The sequence below is a fragment of the Leishmania panamensis genome (assembly GCF_000755165.1).
Source record: "Leishmania panamensis strain MHOM/PA/94/PSC-1 chromosome 34 sequence".
Lineage (NCBI taxonomy): Eukaryota > Euglenozoa > Kinetoplastea > Trypanosomatida > Trypanosomatidae > Leishmania > Leishmania panamensis.
The window spans coordinates 299,274-308,687 of NC_025881.1; the positions used below are offsets into that span (position 1 = coordinate 299,274).

At 53.0% G+C, this 9,414-nt stretch overlaps 4 protein-coding genes across 4 annotated transcripts, besides 1 other annotated feature; all 4 read left to right on the top strand.

Moving 5' to 3' along the window:
• Nucleotides 1-218: 218 nt before the first annotated feature.
• LPMP_340800 (hypothetical protein) lies at nucleotides 219-3,047 on the top strand (the record flags this gene model as incomplete). Its single annotated transcript, XM_010704204.1, has 1 exon — nucleotides 219-3,047. One exon carries the CDS (start codon nucleotides 219-221, stop codon nucleotides 3,045-3,047), a length of 2,829 nt encoding a protein of 942 aa, XP_010702506.1.
• Nucleotides 3,048-3,758: 711 nt separating this feature from the next.
• LPMP_340810 (hypothetical protein) lies at nucleotides 3,759-5,321 on the top strand (the record flags this gene model as incomplete). The annotated part of the gene is made up of 1 exon (XM_010704205.1): nucleotides 3,759-5,321. The coding sequence occupies one exon, from the start codon at nucleotides 3,759-3,761 to the stop codon at nucleotides 5,319-5,321; it is 1,563 nt and encodes a 520-aa protein (XP_010702507.1).
• A 459-nt stretch (nucleotides 5,322-5,780) lies between these two features.
• On the top strand, nucleotides 5,781-6,278 carry LPMP_340820 (hypothetical protein; the record flags this gene model as incomplete). The annotated part of the gene is made up of 1 exon (XM_010704206.1): nucleotides 5,781-6,278. One exon carries the CDS (start codon nucleotides 5,781-5,783, stop codon nucleotides 6,276-6,278), a length of 498 nt encoding a protein of 165 aa, XP_010702508.1.
• A 1,337-nt stretch (nucleotides 6,279-7,615) lies between these two features.
• LPMP_340830 (hypothetical protein) lies at nucleotides 7,616-8,326 on the top strand (the record flags this gene model as incomplete). Its single annotated transcript, XM_010704207.1, has 1 exon — nucleotides 7,616-8,326. One exon carries the CDS (start codon nucleotides 7,616-7,618, stop codon nucleotides 8,324-8,326), a length of 711 nt encoding a protein of 236 aa, XP_010702509.1.
• A 721-nt stretch (nucleotides 8,327-9,047) lies between these two features.
• Nucleotides 9,048-9,414: part of a repeat region that runs on past the window's edge.

The following is a 9,414-nucleotide window of genomic DNA, read 5'->3' on the forward strand; positions in this document are numbered from 1 at the left end:
GGGCCGCTCCCGTTGGCGCCAGGCCCCGTGCCCAAAGGCCACGCCCCTCCCCGCCCCCCGAGCGGGGCCGGCGCGCGCGCCCCCCCCCCCCGGCGCGGAAAACAAGCACCCTGCGCAAAACAGGGAAGGCACGCCCCCTCCCAGCCGGCGCAAATGAAACGCGGCGCTGACAAACCCCATCCAAGCATAAACGCCCCCCACCTCCTTTGCCCTTTCCAATGAAACAGAACCACAAACCTCAGCGACACCGCCTTATTCATCTGACCACAAACATGGCGGACTTCACGGCGATCGAGCGGCACACGTTGCACGTATTGAAGGAAACAAGCAATGCCATCAAAATGCCCACCGATCAAGAAACTGACCGTCCTGCCGATATACTGGCACAACTCAGTGAAAAGCTGAAGATGAATGAACCGGTCCGTGTGTCTGTGCAAGGTGATGAAAGCGGATTTCAGAAATACGAGTGCACCACGCCCGTCGGGAAGTATATCCTTGCCCTTGCTGCAAGCACTGATTGCAGCGCATCAGCCGTCCAGGACCAAATCACTGAACTTAAGTGCAAGCTGCTGGTTTCCTTTCCTGAGCGTCTGGCCAACGTGGTTGCTCAAAACCGAAGCGCCCCATTTCTCTTCGACGCCGTACTTTATTGGGAGCGCCTTTGTGACACCGTATTGCTCTTTTATTTCGCAAAAGGCTGGCACGCGAACAACTGCGAAGGAGTACAGATTGACACAAAACACTTATTAAATATTCTGAAAGTGCTAATTGTTTCGCTGCTCCGACGAGGGAAGAGTGATATCATGATGCGCCGTTTGGGAATGCTACCGAGGTACCTTTTTGGTGGCGAGCGCTTCTGCGAGCGGTTTGCTCACCTAATGGAAGCTGCTTTTGAAGCCAGCAAGAAACCACATTTTTCTCTCAAATCGTGGAGACGAATAGAAGTATCTAGCACTTGGCATCACTGGAATTCTCTGCTTTTTCGCTTAGTTGAGAAGCGGACAGAGATCAAAACAGCTATTATCAGCGCCGTTAGTATGCTGGTAAATAGTGTACCTGACGATAACTCAACCTCACTGGCCAGTAATATCTTTAACACAGTTTGTGTACATCAGCTGTCTGTTGCTGGGCCAACACGCGCAACCGCACGCACTATTATTAACGATTTTCTCCCTACTGTAGCAGGTGCTGCCGATGTAGATAATGCGCTTACGCATAGGGAACAAGAGTGCTTTAGCGCACTTTTTCGGAAGTGGGAAAACAAAGAGTTTGTTACCTCTGCCGATTTGAGTCTGAATGTCGGACTTCTGCATCCAATCATGTACGCACTTTTGTACATGCACAAAAAAAAACCTGCCGGCAACAGATTTCCTGATGCATTTGTTGGGCCTCTTCTTACTGGCGTGACAATTCGCCTCGATAGCACACGCGGCTCCGAATTGCGAAACTCCGCCATGACCGTTGCTGCGGCATACACAGCGCTTTTTGTAACAAGCCCCGACGGCGTCGCCCCATTGCTGCAAGATGCCCACTTCTCTGCTGCGCTCAACGAGTGGATGAAAGAGGAACCAGGCACCCCACACTACGCTGCAACCATGAACACCGGGATGCAGATGAAAGACACACCCGTGAGCACAGTAGGTTTAGAGATGCGAGTGTCTACACTAATGGAGATGTTTCCCTTGGATCCAGATGAGGAGTATCATTTTTTTTCTATGCCAAGTTCGCACCGAGCGGAAAAAGTGATCGCAGCGCAGTGCATTCATTCGCCTGTCTCACTAATACAACTCGACTCGACAGAAGCCCCTCTTCCGTCTTTTGGCCAACAAAAATACGCGAAAGACGAATTGTACGATCACGTACCCATTCTCACCAGCATTCGTGAGTGCTACAATGCGTTGGTCGGTGTGGGGCGAGGCCCTAACGCGCAACTGCACGAAATCCAGGAAGCCACTGAAGGTGGTTTGCGGGGGCTTTCCGATGCATTCAGTAAGCTCCAGCAGCGGATTGGCTCTGATTTGTTCAATGCAGTAAGCAAGGAGACAGGTGTGCTTGTTCCTGTCCTGTTACCCACACTGATTTCACTGAGTATTTATTCTCCTGAGGAGCAAAAGCAACGTTTGATACAGCTGCGCTACAAGATTATCGTGGACCTCATTGTTTTGAATCCTCCTTTAGCGCTGAACCAGTTGGGCGAAATGGTGTACCGCAGCAATTACGGAATTTACCAACGAACAGAGCTCATAAAAGCAATTGGCGAAGCTGCTTCTGTGCTGTCACAAGTAGAGGTTGTACCAGAACCTGTCGCAGCCACTATGGCTGCAAGCGAGCAAATCGTAGTTACCAAGAAGTGCAAACAGATTTATCCACCAATTCCCACACACGAGTTGCCAAGTGACCGTAAAACGTCCATTCTTGTGAACGAGGGCAAGCACACACGTCGTTGGGGAAATGCGGTAGTGGCACGCCAAAATCGCACGCGGCTAAAACATTATCACAACTTACTTGGGGATGTTGCTACAGCGTTTGTGGCAGTCTTTTTGCATAAACTTGACGCTGATCATTTTGCTTTTTTCCAAGAAGTGGATCCGTATACGCCGTGTGCAATTCTTGACTCCCTCACAACTGTTTTTCAAGGCATTACAAATGTTCGGCACGTCGCTGTAGAGCTCTCTGAAAAGAACTTTGACTTCTTTTTCACTGTTTGCACACGCCACCCAAATCTCTCTGTTCGGAAAGCGGCATGGACTTCCGTGGTGGAAGTGATGCGTACGTGGTGTGGCGTAGCTCCTCTCTGGATTCGTCGGAAAGACGGTGAGCGGGTCTTGAACCGAGACGCTGTAGCCTCTAGCTCACTTATCTTTACAAAAGCATGGTTGAGTGCGCTGGAAATGTTGCAGCACACTTGCACGGAGATGGTGCAGAAGAATGATCCTTGTGTACGCACAGCCTTGATTGCAGTTTCGACTCTGCGCGATTTGGTGTGTGATAGAGATGATTTTCACTCTATGCTCGCTCGTGTAGAAGAGCATGCTTTAGGTGAGTAAGCTGTTACTGCTTTTTTTTGTCCTTGCTATTACACTTATTTTGTGTCTCACAAAATTTGGGTATTTCTCTTCGGAAATGAAAAGGGAAATGATAAAGAGAGCTATTGACTCTCGTATGTTGATGTTGCTGTTTGGTTTTTTTTTTGAAAAAAAAAATAGCGTAGTTCGCGCTGAAAATGCTACTTTGGCATTAAGTCCGACTTTCTTACTCCTTTGCCAAAGGGGTATTTTTCCCCTCGCGCTTCTCCCAGGGATGCTGTCTGCTGAGTTCAACCTTTCCATTCTTTTTTTTCCTCACACCATCATTCCCTCTACTATGCTTCCGCAAGAAAAACAAAAACATGGAAAACGTGTTTGTTGTACTCATCTTTTTATCGTTCTCTAGTGGGCTATTCCATATTTTGGAGTCTCTAGCAGCTCTTTTAGGCATCTCAACACTTTTTCCCCCGCTCGCCCACTTCATCTTTCTCATAAAAAAGGCAGTGATTTTGCCTCTGCCCTGTTTAGCGAATGAGACAACTTGGAAAGTGCACTCATGGAGTTGTTCACAGCTTTCTTACTTCTGCACAGCGTCATGCCCGCCGGCGCCAGCTGCAGCGGGAACTCACCAATGAATCAGACGTCAGTGACTTGATTCACACTAATTCGAAAGGCATGGCTCAAGAAGTCTCTCGACTTGGGCCTGATGTGTCAAGTCTTCGTAGCAGGGGTATGATGGCTGCGCCTGCCACAACGTCACTGGACAAGGTCCGCGCTCAATTAACCGCCCTGCAAAACCAGAATAGGATCTCTGCGGAGGAAGCAAAGCGAGCAGCCGAGCAGCGGCAGTGGGAAAAATTGGTGAAAGAACAAAAGGAACAAGAGTGGGTTCGGGCGGGAATCGGCCTAACTCACCGGAAAGAGCGAGACGACTCTCTCACAAAGCTCATCCAGAAAGAATATTCACGCCTCAACAAGCCGAATGATGCTTTTCGCGTCGGCAAAGAAGTTGTTGAAGGAGTTGCGCAGAGGTCTTTTCTGTTGCAAGAAAGACGATTCAGGGACGCCGATGAAGTTCTTCGCAAGAACGGAAATTCTACTGATACTCAGCGCTACATGATCCTAGCCTTTTCGTCTTCACCTGAGCAAAGGATTCACTTGGTGGAGGTACTGAAGCGCATGCAGGCACAATGGGCAGCAGAGTGCAAGAGGCTTACAAGCGCATGTGGACCCACACAAAGTTCTTCCAACGACAATATCAGCGGTGCAGTTGAGGTTGGCTCAGTTACGGCGTCGCAGCTGGCGTGGTTGACGGTGCTAGAGGGGCTATCAGAAGAGGACATTCATGCACTCTGGGAGGCCGGCATACTTGACGCTGAGACATTGTTGTCTTTGTTCTCTGACCTTTCGTTGGAAGCACCTTTGCCGACAGAAAGCAATGTTGGTGTAGAACGCACTCAAAACGATGACGGCCAAGACACTTCTGATCAATATGCGCCTGCTGATCTGCTTCTCGACGAGAAGATCAGGTATGTGCAGCAGCTACACTGCCTGCAAGAGATCACAAATACTATTCGGGAGACGGAGCTGGGTGATGTGCCTCCGATTGACCTGGCACCGACGATTGTGAAGACGAGACGGCGCCAATTTGATAACATCACAGAAGGAGAGCTTCGCCAGCTCGAGCAATACGAAGAGTCGGCAGTCATGAACCTGTCTCTGAAAGAGCCGTCCCCCTCTGCGGGCGCATCACATGCGGTGAAGGATGAAGCGTGCAATGTCGGTGTTCCTGCTGTGATGCTCGATCGTGCCCTTTTCCCATCCAATCGCTTTTTGAATGCAGTGGCGCAGAAGGATGCTGCACTGCGGCGCTCTTTGGAGCGGATGGAACGAATCAAGCGAGAGACGCTGCTCGATCCGGTATTTCAAGAGGCAGTGCGCTTTGCGCACGCGGTAGAGGAAGCCTCTGTGGCACCCCATCTTCGTGGCTGGAGTAACAGCGACGGTGATGACGGTAAGATCAGCAGTGAGAAAAAGTGTACACCACTTAGGGCCACTCGCCGCATCGTATCAAAGCATGACAAGCGGGTGGCTCGCAGCCGCCAGCTGCGGGGCCCCATGGCGCTCTCACCGTACTCGCCAGAAGTGATACCGTATTTTTATAATGACATGCGGAGCATAGTGCCACCGCGTGGGGCGTTTAACCTGCCGGACCCAGCGCTGACGAAGGCCGAGCGTGCCGCATTGCGTGGCCGTCGGCGTCGTGCGCGAAAAGGTGTGCGCTACAGCAAATGATAATCTGCTCTATTGATACTTTTTGGGGGGTGCGTCACTAGCGAGGGGTGTGTGCACGAGTGCCCCTCTGCCTTTTCACAGATTTGTCTATGAGTGTGCGCAGGCTGGCGTGCCTCTTCGTCTTTGCAGCAAAATGACTCTTCGGAAGCTACAGAGACTGGTGAACTGAGGAGGGGCTCAGGCCGACGAAGCAAGCTGCCGAGGAATGCGAATGCTCGCCTCGCCTTTCCCTCTCTTGATGCGAGCCGCATTGCAAGGCAGAGAACGTAGTGCTCGGTGTTACATTTCTGCCACCGTATTGTTTCACCGCTCCCATTGTTTAATTATTTTGTCCCCATCTTCTTCTTCGGCATAATCGGTGCTAATGTCCTCTTGGTGCGGCCACCACCTTCACACAGAGCAGCACGCATTTATCGTCCGCTTTCTTTTTGTGTTATCTTTGGTGCTTTAAGGAAAATGATGTTTTCGAGTTACAAGGCCCCCACAAAGGCGCAGGGTGACGAATACGACGACGAGCAGCGCCTTGTCGCTGCGGTATCGGAGTTCAAAAAGGTGGAGGCGTCAAGCCAAACGATGGTGGATCAACTGCACCAACGACTCGAATCTCCGTTCAAAGTAACAACGAAACCGTGTGAAGCGAGCCGCGCAGCAGTGCTGCAGTGTTATCAACAGCTACAGAGCTCCTCGGCTGTCACGACTAGCAATGCGGCATCGTCGACGTCGCCCGCACCACCGCCGAGTACACGCAGCGACAGCAAGAGCACCGGCACAGCCCCCGATGAAGCGTGGTTCTCAATTCCTTACCAACGGTGCTACGAAGCTGCGCTGGCGTATCGTCAGTGCGTGGAGGACACGTTAGCAAAGCACTTAGCCCTCGTCGCTGCCTTTGAGCAGCGTGGTTGCCAGCAGAAGGTAGTGCATCAAGCAGCCGCGAAGGCTCAGGAGCAGCCACAGTGAATGCAGAAGGGGGGAGCCCACAGAAAGATGCGTCTCGAATTCTCACACGACATGTCGGACGCGGTGATCGGACGGAGAAGCAGTCAATGGGCGTATGTACGTCAGTCGGTGCTGTCCCACCTCTTTTCTGTTTTGCCTCCGCGTGCAGTGAATCGGACCGCTTGTCTAGGCGAAAGGGCAGAGGGAAAAGCAGGGAGGGTGGTGGGAAGCTGCACCCGAGGCCACTTCTCTCCCTTTGATTGCTCTTGTTGTTAATCGTCACACGCTCAGACAAAAAAAACGTAGTGGGGGCTTGTGCTTCAGAGAAGTCTGCACTTCAAAAGAAACCGAGGACCTGACGTGCAGTACGACCTCTACTGAGAAGCAAAGCTCGTGGCGAAGGTACTCACGCACTGCGCCTCCCCAAGCTCTCCATCTGCCATGGAGTGCGCGCCCTTACCCACGCCACCCGCTATTAGCGTCACAACCACGTGTAGAGCAGCAGCACATCGCATCGCATCGATTCTATCAAAAGAGGAATGCATCCTTTGCTCCCGTACTCTTCGACGAGCGCATGTGTGCATGGGCGCGAGCTGCTCTCCAGCGCAAGATGTACGAGGCTCCGCGGATGAGAGCACAGTGATCACATACCTCACCACAGAGCTAGATGCGCCTTCTTTGCTCTCTCGGGCGACGCGTCTTCTGGCCCATCCCCCTCCCCTCCTTCGGATCCGAGTGGCACCTATGTCTCTCTCTTTTTTTTTTCCTCCCCCCCTCTCTCTCTCTGCCATGTTTTGATTTACGCGCACAGAGTCGCAGAAGTGGCAGTTAGCTTGGTCAAAGCGCACGCCACTTCCTTCCTCATCTCTCTTTCCCGCCCACTCACACAGACATCAAAAGAGACTGTGCATGGTATAAGGGGGGTGGAGGGCATATCAGTTCACCCCGCTAATCAACCACTTAACTGCGCTTTACTTTCCACACGCCGCTACTTATCTCAGATATTCAAAATTATCTAACTAATCAGAAGATACGCGCGCACCCAAGGGAAAGAAAAGTAACTCGCGCGAACGGAGCAGCTGCCTCGGAGCCCATTGTATGGCAGCGCTTTTCACAAAGACAAACGGACAAAGAATATCTGATCCCTTTTCTCCCTTACGCTCCTTACCTCCTTTGAAATCAAGCAAGTGTAGACACTGCCGCTCATTCACCCACCTGCACACGCACGTACGGCGCTTAGTACGCTGGTAATTCTCTACTGCAGTCAACCTCTTCAGTTTGGGTAGGCACAGGCGCCCCCCCCCCTCCCCATTCGTAGCATCCCTGTCACCTATTGCGAGCCAGGCCGAAACGTGAGGATGGCGCCAAAGAAGAATAATGCCAAGAAGGAGATGAAGCGAAAGGAGCTGACGGAGGAGGACATGCTCCGCCTCGGCATGACGCCGGAGGACATCAAGCGCATTCTAGAGGAGCGTGGCAAGTCGTGCGAGGACAAGCAAGCGCAGCAGGCCCGCGAGGAGGCCCAGCGTCGCGAGGCCGAGGTCCGCCAGCGCCAGCAGCGCGATCACCAGAAGCAGGTGGACGGCACGGTCGCTGAGGAAACCACAGCGAGGGCAGCGCTCCGATACAATGAGGACCAGGAGTGGACACAGATAGAGTCTAGTGAACTGACACCGGCTAAGCAGAAGATTTTGCGCCAAGTTGCCGTGATGGTGGCACAGCGCCGAGCTGAAGAGGCGAAGCGGCGCCAGGATGAGGAGCTCGCGGCGTACCAGGCGAAGCTGCAGAGCATGTCAGACGTGCAGCGTGCTGCATTTTTGGAAGAGGCGAAGGAGAAGGAGAAGCGCCGCATCGAGGATACCGTCGCGTTGGAAGAGAAGCTCATTGAGCGCGAGCGCCGCCGCGAGGCCCGCCGTAAGGCCCGCAAGGAACGCCTCCTGAACAACCAAGATGCTGACGACCTTCTCTCCAGCGATGACGACGAGCCTAAGGACAAGGGCACAAAAAAGAAAGGCAAGGAGGAAGCCATCGATGAGCTGGAGTTCAACCTACATGAAAAGTACCTGTGAAGCATGTTGCGCGGACAGAAGATGTCTCCAGGAGCTTTATTACTCACAGTACACGCGGGTGTGTGGCCGTGGCGGCGGCGTCATTTGTCTCGCCTTGGCCAGGCCGAATAAATGTCGACACGGGCGCATGCGCCGGCGCATTTTTGTGTAACTGTAGGTTTCGTTGGGGTGGTGCTGTTGTTGTTGCTCAGCTTTACGCTCCTCTCTCTTTCTCTCCCTCTCTCGGTTACCCTGCATTGGCAATATCATTTGCGTCTTTTCTTCTATCATCCTCCTACCGGGAATGTCTTCATCGTACCGGTGCAAGGGTGTCTGTGGTGACGGGGATTACGTTCAGCAGGAAGGCGAAGAGAGAGGTGAAGTGGACATGTTCTAAGGCAAAAGCAATTTGCTTTTCTTTCCTCTCCCTTCCCCCTCTGGATGACGCCTTCCTTTGAGTAGCCCATCACATCGAAGGGAATGGGTGGTGGCACCTTGAAGTTCTCCTTTCTTTCTGCATCGCTGCACTAGCTCCTTTCCACCCACCCCCACAGATGAATTTGCGTGACGGCTGCAACTGCTCTGCAGTTGCACGATCAGCATGGGCAGGGGTATCTACGATGCTGTGTTGTCTCGCTCTCTTTACAGCACACCTGCGAGAAAACAAAATACAAAGCAGAAACAAAAAAGAGTCTCCGTTCTACGCTGATTAGGACACTTTCGAATCACTCTTCCTCCCCTCCCCTGACAGCGAGGGCCGCCTCCGTGTGGTGGCCTCGCAGGGTCCACCACCTCCACTCGGTGGAGGAGCCAAGCAGAGAGCCTCCCCCCTCCTATCTCCGCCCATGCCGAGCCACTTGTCGCTCCTGATGTCGGTGGTCAGGTCCTGGATGGCGTTGCGTTGGAGCGGCCTGCGACAGCGAACACGCTTGTGCCATCCACAGGATGGGGCAAAGTGCCAGCGTGGCTTGAACGCATCTCACCCTGGACCTCGCTGCCCACTGGGGTGGGGCGCCTGAGCCACCGCGAGGCAGACGCACCACATGGCGACCGGCATGGTAGGAGCGCCTGTGAGACGACCTGCGGAGCGGGGGTGGGCAGAGTGTGAG